Here is a 17,286-nt window from a genome sequence, read left to right on the forward strand (position 1 = left end):
CCACATTATATAAAGAACACTTAAAAAAAAAAAAAGAAAATCAAGGAAATTTTTCCTGTGACTACAAATGAGAAAAAATAATAAATAAATAAAAAATACAAATATTCAAGATACAAATATTATAAGATAGTTTGTCATACATATGTAAAACTTCAAATGCTTGTTTACTAAATAAAATGCTAAATGAAGCATGATGATATATTCTCCCTTTAACCAAGTGAATAACAAAAATAAAATAAGTAAGAAATAAAAAAAAAACCTGAGCTTATAACCTCAACTTCTCTTTCAAAAAGGTGACTATGTCTGCATGTCAGTCTGAGGAGAGGGTAGATCTCTTTGCAGCCACAGTCCCCTATCATGGAATAACATCCTATCTCTGGACCGTGTGATGTGAGGGTAATACATTTGGCAGCATTGTTATTTGTTTTGATTTCAAAATGAAGAATATCTGAAGAGCTGTGCAGTGTGGTGGAGCATAAAACGTGAGGCAGAGCTGCAGTGGATTGGGGAGATTGACAGCTGGTAGAAGAGTGGATTTATATGTTCCACTGTCTCGACCCCTGCAGGTACCGTTCAAGTGTTATTCTACCGCTAGCTTAAAATTGCACATTGTAACTTTGTAGTCCGCGGTTCCGTGCTAAATCCTGGGGGGTGATGTGTAGAAATTAATCTCTTACTTCACCGCTGTATGCTTTAATGTGGAATGAAGAACAATGAACGGAATCCTAAACATTTTAAATCCACCTGCATAAAGTCATCATGTGCTCACCTGCAGCAAAGCGGCAGCCAGGTAGACAGACATAAAAATGGGAGTCAAGGTTGTGTGCCCACTCTTCATCAGGTGGATAGTGTAGAGAAAGATTATGTGACCAGGAATCACCAAAAGGAGGAGCACCTGAGCTGATCGATGATTGGCTCCTGAGAAAAAACAAAAAGTTAAATGGTGAGAGTGGGGAAACTGTCAAAAGACAAAAAACAGTCAACATTATTGTGCTGCTGTAAAAACCTTTCAGCACAAACATCCTGTTGCTGCCATAAACCCCATTTAGGGATATTTATGTAAACAAGTGTATGTTTTTCCACTGATCAACTGGGAAATTATTGTATATTTTTGTTTTAAACCACTTCGTCAAGGTCCAGTATCCACCAAGCGTGTGAGAAAGCCTTGCATTTCCCTGCTTAGAAACCTTCAGTCTAGCCATGATTTGATGCCTCTTTAGTCAGAATAATGATCTTCTGACCATTTCACTTAGTTCTGATTTCATGTTTCCCTCCATCACCGTGCCACTTGTTAGGCAATGTTCTGTTGGAAACTTAAAACAATACCTGCAATGAGTGTCATCTGAAGATGAACTTTAATGGATAAATCTCAAGAAGGGTAAACTTTTTAACTTACCCTTAACAAGATAACAAGTCCTTAACAAGGTAAATGCCACACATTTTTCTAAAATGTGATTTCTGATCTGGAATCAGTGCATAATCTTCTTCGTTTTACATATCTGAGCTTCTAATGGCTTATGACTCTCAAACTTTCTGAATATTTCCAGGGTTATTTGAAAATGTTAGAGATAATGATTATGGTCTCACACTTCACTTGTCCTATCAGATCTGGGCGACAGCGTCTAGCCAATATTGTTATGTGATCCTTAATTGGGCTTGTACTGACCTGTACCCCAGAATGTGCGGCAGGGGTAGTAGCAGCCCTTGGCCTCTTCAGGAACTTCCCCAGGAGCACAGTGAAAATGTAGATGGGTGGAGATTCGGCTGGACTGAATAGCTACAAGGTTCCCCCCAATACCTGGAGATGACAGAAAGGTTTATGGTTCAAGAATGGAGCAGAACATTCAGAATTAAAATCACGGAGACACAGGAAGGGAAATAAAATTCTTTATAGAGCTGTGACCAGTGATTTTATCACATAGTAAGCTGCCCCTTATTTTGCCAATAAAATGATAAATGGTCTGCCAAACATCAGAAGTCAGTTGAAAGTAACCATTATTATCTCCTCTAGCACAAGATGACATCATCAGTAATCTTGTTTTGCCCTACATTTTTCAGAAAACTGGTCCAAATTAGTGAAGAATAAATGTGCTTGCGATAGATACGCTGTGTGTAAATGACTTAAACATGTCTTTCCTATACTTCAGTACTTCAGCGACATAATCTGACATCAATCATTCTGATGTACAGTAGCAGTCATAATCATGTTTAACACTGCTGCTTTAATTACTTCATTGTGTCTGCAGAGGTTTAATGGTATAGACCGGACCGATTTCACATTACGTCTTTCAACAGTGAGTGGAAACACATTAAATCAATCTTTTGTGTATTTTTATGGAAATTCTGTGTGTCGAAACCTGTGGTACCATGCCGTGCAAAAAATGTGTGTTTGTTTTAGTAGAACATGGGTAGAAAGCTACATTTCGCTACCCCAAAATTACATTTCTGTTTTTTTCCACTCTTTGATAGATGGGGAAGGTTAAAAGGTATCTGTGTGTCTATTAATATATGCCCATGAGGATCTGGGTTTTCCCCGAAATTACTTACACAGTTTCACAGCCGTTTTTTTCCACTTTTTCCATGTTGGTCCACGAAACACAACATGCTGTCATTTAATGAGTAGTACAGAAACAGTGTGCATCTGTTGTGCTTGTTGTGTCTCTTAGAGGGCAAATAGTAGAAATTAATTGGCCTTAATTGGTGACAATTTGGTTATTTTTGTTAAACAGTCAAAATATTATAGTAATATATAGTATATTGCAGTAATTGCAGGGTCTGACATGGCAGTGATGGATGCCATCTGTACTACCAAATAAGACATTTACATCCCCCTGCTGTTGATGACACATACCCTTTAGCGAGTACGACACAGACCAACTTCCTCCCCATAATCCTTGTAGCCACAGTCTGGTGACTAAGCACAGCAGCAGAGCTCACAAAGACGCAGCTATAAACAACATTCTAGCAGACAGGTGGGCACAGAGCAGCTCAAAAGAGCAGGAAGGAGGCTTCGCTTTTGCCATTGTGTCTGCAACGACTGTTCAGAGTAAACCCAGCGATAAAATAAAAAAATGAATCATTCACATTCTTGCAGTGCAGCAGGTAAATAAATGTTCTGTACTGGTTTTTAGGAACTGAACTGGTTGTGTACTGGTAACCATATATAAAGGACAAGAAATGGGCTCCGTCTCAAACTTCTGCCTCGTTACTGTGGTCAGTCTGGTCATTGTCTTGTCAGTTTTGTCTGAAATTAGACACTGCCACTACCTCGGGGTGATGTTCACTTAATTCAGTCTATTGTGGCTCTTTGTCTGCCTGGTGACACTTAATTGGAATATCACCAGCTCTCCCACCGGTTCTATAAACAGTATTACATTAACAATGAGTATTCACTCTGCCTCAGCTCAAGCTGACCCTGACCTCACACTCCTGCCCTCGCTATTTGTATATGCCACTGATCAGATGTCGGCCTTTAGAAGGAATAATTCAATACACTTATTTACTTCTTTCCAACAGTGAGATGAGAAAATTGATTTCATGTCTGGGGTCAGGCTAGCTTAGCACAAAGAATGGAGGTAGGGAAAAGCAGAAAACAGCCTGGCTGTATAAAGAATAAAATGATATGTAAGATATTTTTAATAAAAAGTGCTTTATCGATCCACCCAGTACTTCAGTGGACCAGCTGTAGTGTAGCTAAACACAATCCCGACTTGTTCCAAAATTGGTAACCCCACCAAATCCCTACGAAGCTGCAAACAGTCTTTGCAACAGCACAAGGACACGTCCTTATGTTTAACAGTACATCATGTTGGTCTGAAAAGTGAAAGAGAAAATAATTATAAACTTTGCCTTTATTACTTTTATTAACAATAGATATATTTTCAATATAGAGGACTCAAGGGATTCTTTTTCCAAATTGTACTATTGCTATCAAACTTTGAGAGGGTAGAAAGTATGGTTTGGGAATTTTTTGGTTTTTTTTCCTGCGTCTGTGCTCAAAAGAAAAGACTGTTAAAATGGTGCAGGTGTCTTAATGGTGCCTGAATCAATACTTAGTTAAAACTTTTAGTATTTCCAAAGCAAGTGTGAACTTTAAATTGAATATAGGCCTATTAACACCCCCAGCAAATAAATAACTGTTATTTATTATGTATGTATGTAGTATGCATAATCTGTAGAGTTAAAATCTTGCGCAAAAGTTCCATATTTGCTCCACAAACTGACTCATGTCAATAACTTTTAAAAGAGACAAGCTACAATCTTGAAGGTAGCAGGTGTGTCCTCAAACACAGTCTTTACTTTGGCAAAGGAAAAGAAAATAAATTTTGCCTCCAAAATCTTCTGAAATCTTCTGGGCGCTTAACCAAATTTCTTTAGTGTAGCCTGCAACTGTCATGTTGGACAGCCTCACATCTTGAACCTTATTCTTCAATGGCCAGGTAACTCCCCTGACCTCAAACATATTGAAAATGCCTGGAATCATACGAAGAACATCTTTTTTTTTTGACTTTCAGCCACAAATGCCTTTGTCGTTTGTGCACTGACACCATTGTGCATTAACTGTCCAGTGAACAGTGCATCCTAATGAATGTTATTGCACAGTTGCAGATGCTGTTACAGCACCATTAAATACCTGTTTCCATTCATGGTTTCATTCTTGCGGAGCAAGTACAGGCCCCCTCTACCCAAATTAGTGCCCCCCACATCATCACCCTATTAGGAGCTTTTAGAGTTTTTACTGAGTAACAAACAGTATAGTGTGACACAACACTCGGATGTGGAATCACTTTGGACTTACCTGTCACAAGCCTGAATGTGCTATTGTCTTCCTCCAGTCCTGCTAATATAACTTGCAGAAATTCACCCATTTTTCCCTTTATTATCTCTGTTAGAAGTGCATTTTTGCATAGAGCAGCAGTTCTGGGTTCTTTTTTTTTTTTTTTTTTTTTTAAATCCTGCTGTATTCCATGGATTTTGTCATCACACCACATTTTAAAGTCACATCTGTTCTCAGTGCCTGAGCAGAGGCTATTTATCTGTCAGCTCGTACCTTTTGTGCCGTCCACACACATTCATGCAATGCAAGATTTCTTGCATTCATGCTACACTAAGCCAGTATCAAGCTCCACCCACAACTAACCCCCTGTTTATCACTTTAGCTGTCCGTTATTTTATAAATGCAAGATTTGCAGTCAGCATTACATTTCTAACTGAGGAAAGGCTTCTGTTATCATCAACCGCTGTTTCCCCATCGCTGGGTACAGGGAAGGTCGTGCTGTGTGGCCGATGTGCTTGGCAACTAACCATAGCAGGTAAAATGCAGTGATGCTTGTAATGCTGTTGCAGAACACCAGAAGGCAAAATTTCAGTTGAGGCTTCCGGCACTAAAGTGACACCAAAAAGAGGCACTTAAGTCGTCAAATTGGTCCGGTAGCTACTAATCGTAGAGAAACCTGTGCCATAATTTCACCAAGACTTTGTACGCAACCCTAGAAGAGAGATAGTAACTAGATAATCAGCAACATTTCTCCTGAAAAACACATCGACACGTACTGCATTCTTAACCAGCATGTATATGACTAGACTGTGTATAGTGTCTGGATGAAAGAAAGAATATTACATGATGCAAGGCCTCCCTGTTTTTGACACGAGTTAAAATAAAACTAACACAAAGTGGCCTGTACAAGAAAAAACAAGTCAATTTCCTCTGCCTATGGCTATAGTGTTCTGTTATCTACCTGTCAGTCTGACATCCACGCGTGTGTGCGCACACACACACACAGTAAATAAGTAAATAAAAAGTAAGGCAAGTCAAAAAAGAATTCAGCTGTGATTCCCTGCTGTGACAAGTTAAAATGACTTAAACAGAATAAAATGGTATATTATATATGATATTATCCAGCTGGAATTTGAGAGAATGCAATGTTATAGAAACATGTTTAAAATTAGAAAAATTGTTCACTTGGACTTAATGCTGATGTTGACTTTGGGGTGGGTGAGGTTTAAGGGGGTGGAGGATGTTCTTCAGCAGAGGGCTGTGGTAGAGTGAAGGAGATTTGGGGGCAATCTGGCTTATTCAGGTCACTGGATCTGCCACAATAAATGTGAATGAGGAGGATTTGGTGGTCTGGGCTGCTGAGAGACTATGAAACAGCAAGCAGGGGATTTGTGCTCCTCTCAGCTGGCCTGCCGAGTCCTGAGGGGGGAGACACAGGAACTGTCTGCCCATCTTCACTTTGATTTAGCTTGCTTGAACACAAGTTTGTGAGGTGAGAAAACACGCAGGAAGGAGGATGGAAAAATACTTGTCAGAGGTGAAATGTAAAATAACTTTTCTGGAAACAAAATAACAAAGGCAAAAACGGTACAATGACAAGAAAATATCTGCATTCAATTGTTGTCTAACAGATGATATGTGACGGTTCAGAGAGTCAGGTGAAAGGCATCATAATGACACTTGATGTTAAATTTTCAAAACTAAGGCACCGCCTATTTCTGATGTAATATACTGTAAGTTAATCACATGGGCATATTAAGAACAAATGAAACAGGAAATTATCTGACATCCTGACACTTCCTCAAAACCAGAGTACTTTCAAAGACCTAGAATATTAAATAAATTTTACCTTCCATTGCAGGAGAAACTGGACACAAAAGGTCCTAATGCATTAAAATTAAATGATGCTTGTCAGAATGGCTTGTCTTTTCTTATCAAGCTCTACATCTTTCCTTCCACACACACACACCTTTCTTTACAACATACACTCACACTCCAGCTGTTCACTACTTCTGCCTGTCCTTGGTTGAATTGTAGGTTTTATTAGGACAAGAAGTGTGGTCCATTTTAATCAGCTGAATACACAAGAAGACCACGTCACTGTTCCCTCAACCATGAATAAAAGGTTGTAAACCAGCAATCGTTAACAAGTTTGCTTAGATACGCAAAACAAAACGTCTTCACCGTCACAGACTTACAGTTGATTCCTGGGTTATTTTGTGTCACTGATACATCTCAACAGAAAACCAATTAGAGTCAGAATTGTGCTCCATCTCATTAAATGTCTCACATTAATGCCACCTAATTAAAAGCTTATCTGTAGTTGTTGAGGTGCCAGAACTCTGGCAACCGTGGCTGAGCATGTTAGTAGGAGATGGAAGAAAGGGGAAATGGAAGAAGACCAGTTTTATGAAGTCGGGACAGACGGACTGCAGCCGTCTGCCTAAACCAAGTCTCATTAGGTAACTTATTTATGCTGATGAGCATTTGGAGTCTTTTTTTTAGTAAACCTCAATTATCCAGGGAATGTTGACAGAGCACACTGGCTTCTTCTGTTTTCACTCTGACACGTAGCCCCACAGCACAAGACATAAAGACTCTATTGGGCGTCATCCATCTAGTGTATAAATACTTTATCTCATATTGATGGGTCAAAGAATGCATTAATTACAAAACGGACATGAATAAATGAGATCACCGACATTTACAGGGGGGGGTCGATGATATAGGATCATAGTTACCAAGCTAAAAGTCAACAATCTCTCATCTTCTTCCAAATCCAGACCAAACTACAGAAGTGCAGCACCCTTAAATCTCTTTACTCAGGTCAGCTTATGCGACCTAAAACACTAAAACACATGAGGTGGGTCCCTCTATGTGGGATACTAAACACGGCACAAGGCTTGAACACTTTCGCTTGTGAGTTCTAGCACTTTCACCAAAGAGAAACACAGGATCTGGGATTAAAGCAATCAAACTATACTGTACTTGCAAGGGGGACAAATAGGGACTTTTTAAATCCCCTAGGACCTAAAAAGTATTTCCATTAAAACCTATCAAAACCTTTAATACTCATTCTCCTTGTCCAATCTTGTACCAGACGTAAGCAAATCAAACAGCAATACCTCAAAGCCTTTGAATGTGGAAGAAGCAAGAGAGCCAATACAGGACTCACCGTTGATAACCGGTGTGTAAACTACGATGCCAGCCAGATTTGGGTCAGACACGGTTTTGTCCAGGATAAGTCCTCCAATGCTGCAGAACAAGACATAATAAGATCATTAACTGGTGTTACTGTGTGTGTATTAAAGACTGACAGACTGCACCACAAAAGGGAGCATTGTCTTTATCTAAATGGTGTCCACAGTGGATTGGTGACGCTTCTTTATAAATGACACTAAAAAGGCTTTTATCAGCTGCACTGAATGAGAAAAAACAAAGTTTTCAAAAATGATGAGGCCCAGAGACCCATCTGTTCTTCTCTTGCTGTGACACACCAAGCCAATGGGAGGCTCTAGGCCAACGTTGGGCACTGACAGCTTGTCACACTAGTTTTTGTGGCGTTTTGTTTAGTTTATTAGTTTATTTGATTATGACAATGCCTAGTCAGGTAACACAACACATAACAATTAAAAACGTACAAATGGAACAGTACAATGTCAGGACAACACATGAAAATGTTAAGAGTTAACAATTAATCACAAGACTGGTTTGCTTTCATCCACTGTTTGAGTTGAGTTGTAAAAATGGGAAATGGTGGATATTTTCTTATTGCGAGTGGTGAACTGTTCCATATTTTACTATCCTTCACAGAAAGTGCATTTTGTTTAAAGGCCGTTCTTCTGCGAAGCAATTCACACTCCCCGCTTGAGGATGGTAAATGGTAAATGTTCTGCACTTATATAGCGCTTTTCTACTTACTGGCACTCAAAGCGCTTTGCACTGCTTCTTATTCACCCATTAGGGGCGACTGTGGTGCAGGAAGGTAGAGCGGTTGTCCACCAATGTCACAGTTGTTGGTTCAATCCCCGACTCCTCCAGTCACATGTCTTGCTCATTGAGCAAGACACTAAACCCCAACTTAGTTGCTCCTGGTGAGTATTGGCCAGCTGCATAGCAGCTCCCCCATTGGTGTGTGAGTGTGTGTGTGATTGTGAGTGTGAATGGGTAAATAAGAAGCAGTGTAAAGCACTTTGAGTGCCAATAAGTAGAAAAGCGCTATATAAGTGCAGAACATTTACCATTTACCATATCACAATCACACACACATGGGGGATGGGGGAGCTGCTATGCAGCCAGCCAACACCGCGAGCAACTAAGTTGGGGCTCAGTGTCTTGCTCAAGGACACTTCGACATGTGTAGGAGGTGGGGATTGAACCAACAACTGTGAGATTGGTGGACAACCGTGCCACAGTCGCCCCGTACGAGGGCCTTGTCCTGACGCCACTGTGAGTCCGCGGTTTAAAAAAGTCAGACATGGGAGGTGGGGGTGAGTCCATGTAAGACCTTACGAATAAAGAAAAATTTAAAATCCTTAAAGTTGAACAGATTATAATTAACTAAATTATTACAATGGTAAAAAACACATTTTTTAATCGAAGACTTAACATTTTTGGAAAAGTGATTCTATCATTTTAAGTGTATTTACACCTGTTATAGGATCATAGAGCGCAGAAACATTCTAGCAAATACTATAAATCGCATGTCTGGTCTTTTTGAAGTTTTGTAGATTAAAATTCACCGTGTTTGATACCTTTTTGACATGGCTCATGACGCTTAGTCTTGAATCCTCGGTCACACCAAGATAATTGAAATTATTTCTCCTCTCAAAAATAATGTTTTATGTCCACTTGATATTTTGTGAACATCATACAAAATGTTTTTTGGTATTCAGTAAAAGGCAAAATTTGAAAAGCCATTCATTTACAGGAACCATTGCAGAAGTCAGAGTTGATGATGCCGCTTGAATGCTCTTTGCACTTGTGTGGTGTGCTGTGCGCCTTTGGCTCTGAGTAAATCAACAAACGCAGCAAAAACTGAATGAAATGGAAGGTTCTATTAGTTTTTCCTTCTTCATCGCATCAAGACATTCGAACACGAAAATGTTTTCACAATAACATGATCATCTGGAATGAAGAAACTAAAACTGTCTGTAGTAAATGAGAGTGGTGCACAAATGATGAGCTAATGCTGGTTTAATTGTGATTAGGTATCCCCAGTCCTTTTTGGATGACACACACACACACACACACACACACACCTGCTGATGATCATAGCGGTGATGACTGGCTCCCATCCAGAGTAGAGCAGGGTGCGGCTCGCTGGGTGTTTGGAGGAGATGACGATCCACAGAGGAGTCAGTGACATGAAGAAGGCGCAAACTACTGATGACACATATGGATAGGAATCTGGAGAAGAGGAAGAAAGGATTTAATATGACCTACTGAATTTATTTTTTCCTCTTTGGGTAATGTGTTTTCTCCCCTTTTTAAAGTTTTAAAACAATAGATGTGCATAGCAGTAACCTGCAGGAGTTCTCAGTTGCAACCATGACCATGAAATGTATCACTGATTACTTGAGGACCCTGTAAGAAGTCAGACACTTCAGCAGTCCCATTCAGCTAAAGCTACACTGTATTTCTTATAAATCCATCTTTTTTTCTTAACTTCCAAACTAGTTCCAGTAGAGGGGGACAATGTGGCGATTAACAACTAACCACATCAAACCCAGCCGCTAGAAACGACAGACTCGTACTTTGCAGCACAGTCATCAAGTCTGTGTTTGGATTAAACATCTTGTTTCTACTACCATAACTTAGTTCAAACCACAGCTCAACTAAAGCGTAAATTGGGGGAAGCAGCTGCTTTAGAGCCCCCTCCAGATGTTTTCATTAATATCAGCCCCATGTTAAAGGCAAATGCACAGCACTTATTTGGCATTTTACAATTTACATAGTGATTGAGAGGAAGATGCTTCCCCTTCGTACTGTACGTATCACAGTTAGTCAATGTGAATATCTGCTCCTCGTGGTAATGGTAAAATATTTTCACGCCTGCCTGCCTTTCCTGCCACTTATTGATACAGCTTAGGAAAAAAAAAAAGTGCTTTGTTTGATGCAATAAATCTCCCTAATAATACAAAGAATTGCTGTCATAGAAGAATAAGATGGCATACAGGTATGAATCAAGATGCTGCTTCAAAAACAATTGAAAGCTGAAAGATTTTCTGCAGTTTATGGAGAAGGACAGCATAAGCGGGGAACTTGTCCGGGTTATTCCAACTGATAAATGATAGTGTGTGTGTGTTAATGAGGTTACAGACAGGGCCAGAAAATGGAAATTGGATTCTTCTAGGATGCAGTGTTAATAAACATTTCTTATGAGATCCATTTTACATAGTAACAGAATTTCAGACCCCTGAGGGTTCTGGAACTATTATTTATTTTTTCTACAAAGATAATGTTAGGTGAGTGAGTTTGGAGCACTTGCAAGGGCATAAAACCATACTTGTTAAATCATCAGTACAAAATATGAGGAGCATTTTATTCATTTTATTTGATAAAATCTACAAAGTTGTGTGTTTATCAATAAGTGTTCTGTTTGTAAATCTCAAGATGCATTTAAGTAACAATCCAAGCATTATTTTTTGCCATCTGACAATATAGAGGCGGAGAGAACATGAAGGGAGGAAAAGAAATGGCTAATCGCATGCAACACAGGACCTAGACTGAGGATTCTGTAGCTCAATGGAGCATTTTAGCATCTTTCAGCTTATTGTTTTGGTCTTACAGTTTACAACTCTGTTGTTCTACTTCATACTCACTGCTCTTATTAAATGTATTTGCAGCAGTTTTTCAAGCCATTGTGCACAGCTTCGGTTATTACAAAAAAACATGTCACCAGCAACTTTAATCACTAAATTACACTTACAAAATAGCACCTCATATTCAAATTCCAAAAGCATAATTTCTCAAAACCCAAAAACTTAAAGTGGCACATGCGTGGGCAATGCTTCATAAAAGCACATTATGATTTACCCCATCGATCCCTGTGTCACTATATGAGACCAGACCCATTGTTTATTTGTTAATTTAGGTTGATACTAGCCATTTCTTCCCAATTGTATAGATCATGGATTCCGTTCTCTTGAGGACTGCCCAGTGTTGCCTCTTCCACAAAAACACACAAAGCTCTGGTCCCATTTCTTGGGGTTTGTGCTTCATCTCATGCTCTCATTATCCCTGCTTTTATCTATTGTTTAGTCCTCTCACAAAAGCCCTCTGTAACAATCCTGTTTGTTAAAAGCTCTATAAATAAACTGGACTTGGCTCCTGTGTGTCTCTCCAGCATCTCATTTCTACTCTACTGCTTTGCCTTAAAATTTGACACATTAAAAGGAATTAAGTTCTTATCCGTATAGATAATGGTGAAAGCCACATTCTGTTCAGTTGAGAGTAAACTGACCATTAGTTTCTTTTCACAAGGGAAGTTACAGCATGACTGGGTTCAAGAACAACAGGGCTACTGTGTAGAAAGTGACACAGCCAGAAGACTTCACAGCCCTGCCCTGCTATGCAATCATAAAAGTCTGTTTAATAATGTTTTGCTCACAGCACTATGTCATCCATCTAGACCTGACAGGATAGTTAGCCTAAGATGCTTTTCAGAGGACAGAGCTCTTATATGAAGACAAACAAGGTGGTGCAACACAGGTCGGGGTGTAGGAGGAAAATATACGGTCTGTTCTGCAGCTTGAGAGCAGAGCAGCTACATAGTAAGTAAACAGGGACCTCTACTGGCAAACCGATGGACGTGCATCAATAGAAAACACCCCAAAAAGCAAAGATTAGGACTCTCCAGCATTTCTAAAAGAGCACACGAACCACATTTAATTTGAAAATATAAATACAGGAGCATATTACTTGGTGATTTTTGTCATAATGTTTTCACCAGAACACCTGAGGTGTTCCTTAGATCTTGCAGTGATTCCACTAGAGAATCCCGACTTTTTCTAACGAGGGTCTGAAGCTCACAATAATTCTGTAATGGAGATATTCCTCCAGATTCTCTTAACCTGCAAGGTTCATAATGTATATGGGGGGGAACACACAGAAAATCTATAATGATAAACATGATCGATGAATAACAAATTTCTCCCGATATTAGTCGCAACTTTGCTGTACAGAACTGGCAAGAACAATACCTGACATCAGTAACTGATGTCTTTACAGAGGAGAACAAGTGACAAAAGGCAACCTAGCACTTTCTGATTGTAGACTACTGGCTGAGTATTCAACTACATGGAACCAATAAAAGTGGTGCCATACTGTGTGAATCTGCTTGTTGTCATTCCCAACCAGCCTTTCACAAAGTCCATTTGTTTTCTTTACTCCTTAGCCCGAATGATTAAACACTGAATTATATGATTAACTACAAATACGCAAACTCAATGAAAGAGCAGTACCACCTATACACCTATGTTGTATTATACAAAGTGACCTCAGTTCTTAGGGTGAATATAGTACTATGCTGAACACAGGTCAGCAGATGCTATGACAGTGGCTTCATAATCCAGACAGATCACAGAGAGCCACAGTCTGCAGATTTTTAATCCAATACTTAAGCCAGTGACAGCACTACTTTAGGGTGGAGGCCAAGAAGGATACTAATTAAAAGACCTATCGAGGTGACTGTTACAATGATGATGTTCAGAGTGTTGGCTCCCCATCGGTGATGGTTTGCATTCAGTATGTCAGTGACTGCACCAGGTATTCACTTACCCAGGCACTTGTACAGGCCCTGACTTATCCAGGCCAGGATCGCCAAGGTTATGAGGTCACCAAAACTGGCAGCAATGGGTGTGGCTACATTGTCTGGGTTGATGCCCGTCTTCTTTGAACCCACAATCACACCCACCATAATGATACCTGAACGTGACAGGACAAGGATAGAACCCTTCATTAATGGTAAATTAAGGGTAACTTTTAGACATTATTATACACACGGTCTGAGTGTCAGTGAGAGTTAGTGTTTCTGTAATTGTAACTTTAATGCGACATCAGTTAATAACTGTTTAGGATGAAAACAGAAAGCTTCTCCACAGCATGAACAGTTTATTCTAAACTGCTGGACTCATCTGTCATTGTATGTTTACCCTGCAGCAGGGAGGCTATGAAGGCCGTGGCCACGCTGCTGGAGCAGAGCAGAACAGCATGACCTATCTGGAACTTCCCTTCTGGAATCCAACCAAGAACCACGGCTGCTACGGCTGCCAGGAAACCCACCACAGTGGCCTGAACCTGGAGTATAGAGAGAATGGGGAATTTACTTTAGTGCTCTTTTAATAATTAGCAAAAACAAAATTAATGTTGTTTGAAAACATGCAGATAACTAGGATTAGTGAAAGTGTCAGGTTATACTGTTTTTAAACACTGTCAAGGTACATTTTTTTATGATGGAACACTTCCTTGTTGTCAACACTGATGTTAAATGGGTTCACGGTCCTTTTATCAGGATGTGAATTTTAGATTAGCAGAGCCTTCATTCAGTCTTAATACACAGACACAAATCAATAGGACAATAGAATCTGCACCACCCACATAAGTTAACCAATTGTTAGGAATGGAACACATGCAGTAAAACCACAACCTTAGCCAGAAAATGTAGGAGGGCATGTCATTCTTACATGTACAGTTAAGTCTACACTCAACGTCTTTGTTTTTCATTATTTTTTTGCCCAAATATAGAAAATAAATTGGCACATAAAATTACTTTCAGTATAGAAGCAGATTTATTTTACTCTGCAGTATTGATTCATATTTTATAAAAAGATGGTATTGGCTGCACATGTAAGTAGACAATTCAAGGCAACAACAGTGTGTGTGTGTTTACCTGCTTCAGTGCCAGGTTGCCTATAATTAGATTCCACTTTTCTATTGGAGAATCCATCTTCCCAACATTCACCTGTAGCGAGAGCAAAGAGCAGATATTTTTAAAGGCGAAGGCAAAGTTAACATTGCGAGTTGTTAAAGCTTTGATCTGCATGAGTTTCATGCTTTAAAAAAAATACTGTCCTGTACCCAACAATGTTCAATAACATTCTTTTAAATTCCACATGTAAATCAAGTAACGACATTTTCACAATTTCAGTAACCGTAGAAACTGTCCTGCTGCATTTCCTAAAGCCCAAATCCCTACACTGTGAATCACTGCCTGTTTCCCAGCTGAGCCTGGTGAGAACAACAGCAACATAAAGACAAACAGTTTTACAGGACACCACTGAGGAGAATGAGCTCACACTGAGCTCTGCTGTCTTTCCTGACATAGTGCTGTGAATGTGGAGCCTGCATGTGGAGAGCCGGGAGCCGACAGGAAGAATCCAAAACCAAAGACAGAATACTGCTTTATTATTTTTTAGCTTCTTCTTGCTGTCAGAGATTTAGGAGTAGATGCAAACACAGAGATGTGGATACAGTGGTGAAAGTCTGCTGAGTAATGGCTTCATGCATTCGGAGATATATTAAGTAAACATATTTGTAGACAGCAGTTGCATGTATGCAGTCCACGCTTACACTAGCAGGTAAAACTGGCTCCTTTTCCACTGCTCTTCCCTCTTTGTGCAACAACACAGCCACTGACTGTGGCCTATCCCACCATCCATTAGAAAAGCACTAAATTCCTTTGCTACTTCTTAATCCATCTAGCAGCGACACCCATGCAACAACCTTCTAATAACTATAATTTAAAGCTTTTCAAAATGAATACAACTTTTACAGAAGGGAAGACTTCACGGCTGTAGTCACAAACAACATGACATTAATAACTACAGATCAGAAGTAGCTCAGTCTGTAGACATTGGACACAACCACAAAATTAAACTCAACACAAACAAACTCTCACACACATTCAAACATGTAGTGTACCATCCACAAAGCTTCTGTCATCAGGTTTAGTTGTTATGCTTGTAACTGTATTTAAAAAAAGAAAAAACTAAAGTTGTTTTATGTTGACTGTGCTTGAAGATTAAAACAGGCAAAGTCACTGAGTCAATGTGGTATGATGCTGGATTTCGGCCATCTAATTACAACATGTCATCTACAGAAAGAAATACTGACTCACATCAGGAACGGTCTATGTAGGTCTTTCAAATCAGCTGGAGGCAGCTAAAATAGCATTTTGAAAATAGATTACAGTTCTCCAGTCACGCTGTTTAATACATCAAATAATATGTATGAGCTTATTTCTATTGCTCACTTACTGCTGAAATGTTTAATGACCAAAGCAAAAAAATGAGCATATAAACAAAAAAAAGCAGTTGGGCACTTTTGTGTGTGCATGTCTCACCGCTGTGGACAACCTGGAGGCCAGCGTCATCTCCAAGTTTCCCTTGAGGCCAAGCAGAGCAGGAACCAGGATGAAGATCTCTGTGATGAAGTGAAATGCATCCCAGTGCTGCGGATGACAAAAGGTGGCAACTAACACATTAGATCGGAAATGAGTTTATACACGTATGACCTACTAATTCCACTTTCATTAAGTCTCGTTTGACATTCGGATTCAAATGCCATGCTACCAACTGGATAAGACAAATTGCTTATTTGCATATGCACCAATGAAATAAATCCATAAGTCAACAGAGACGTTAGTCACTCTTCTGGGGTTCATTTCCAATCACCATTTAATAGAGGGAAGAAAAAAAAAAAACACCGTTAAACTAACAAGAGACAAAAAAGGAAACGTTTGTGGTGAAGTGATATTAGCTATTGCAAACCGAGCATCTGCTCAAGAAAAGTTCAGATTTTGTTTTTCTGTTACACATTCCCATATATTTGTACGACCTCAAGAGTACATACAATGCATTTTGGACGACTGTCCTTAAGCAAGACACTAAACAGCGACTTCATTGCTACTTGTGAGTGCAGGCCAACATTAATAGTGTTCATTAAATGGTAATTGGTCTGCACTCAAAATGCTTTACACTGCTTCTCATTCAACCACTTACACTCACAATCACACACCACACACACAAACACCAATAGGGGAGCTGCTATTAGTTGGCCAACATTCACTGGGAGCAACTAAGTTCACTGTCTTGCTCAAGGACACTTTGACACGTGACCGGAGGAGCCGGGGATCGAATAAACAACCACGCAATTGGTCGACGAATGCTCTACCTTCCTGCACCACAGTCGCCCCTGCATTACAGCCACCAAGCTGTGGAAACCTGTACTTTGAAAGATAATTTCAGTTTACAACTCCAATTCTGATTTTTGGCTTTGGTTGCAATTCTTTTCAGTAATTCTAACCTTGCGGGAAGCGTCTTGGTGGTGCAAAGGTGCTGAGGTGCTGACAATTTAATTCTGTCTGCAAACCTTTGTGGTCATGCTTCATCTTTCCCTCACCTCATCTACTGTCATTTCTCCTGAATTTGCTATCTATTAAAATGATAAAATATTCATAAAATATATATAACTAACTATGGAAACTAACATTTAATAAATGAAGTGTG

At 39.6% G+C, this 17,286-nt stretch overlaps 1 protein-coding gene across 1 annotated transcript in view; it reads right to left on the reverse strand.

The window, feature by feature from the left end:
- slc41a2b (solute carrier family 41 member 2b) overlaps positions 1-17,286 on the reverse strand; it is a 29,027-nt gene that overhangs the window by 9,475 nt on the left and 2,266 nt on the right. Inside the window, exons 3-10 of the mRNA XM_067489513.1 lie at positions 16,122-16,229; positions 14,670-14,741; positions 13,933-14,077; positions 13,559-13,705; positions 10,039-10,186; positions 7,953-8,032; positions 1,667-1,798; positions 770-918 (exon numbers count right to left, since the gene is read on the reverse strand). Coding sequence (XP_067345614.1) covers positions 770-918; positions 1,667-1,798; positions 7,953-8,032; positions 10,039-10,186; positions 13,559-13,705; positions 13,933-14,077; positions 14,670-14,741; positions 16,122-16,229 — 981 coding nt within the window. The remainder of the gene's footprint in view (positions 1-769; positions 919-1,666; positions 1,799-7,952; positions 8,033-10,038; positions 10,187-13,558; positions 13,706-13,932; positions 14,078-14,669; positions 14,742-16,121; positions 16,230-17,286) is intronic.

Source organism: Channa argus, chromosome 21 (genome assembly GCF_033026475.1).
Source record: "Channa argus isolate prfri chromosome 21, Channa argus male v1.0, whole genome shotgun sequence".
In the NCBI taxonomy this organism is placed as follows: domain Eukaryota; kingdom Metazoa; phylum Chordata; class Actinopteri; order Anabantiformes; family Channidae; genus Channa; species Channa argus.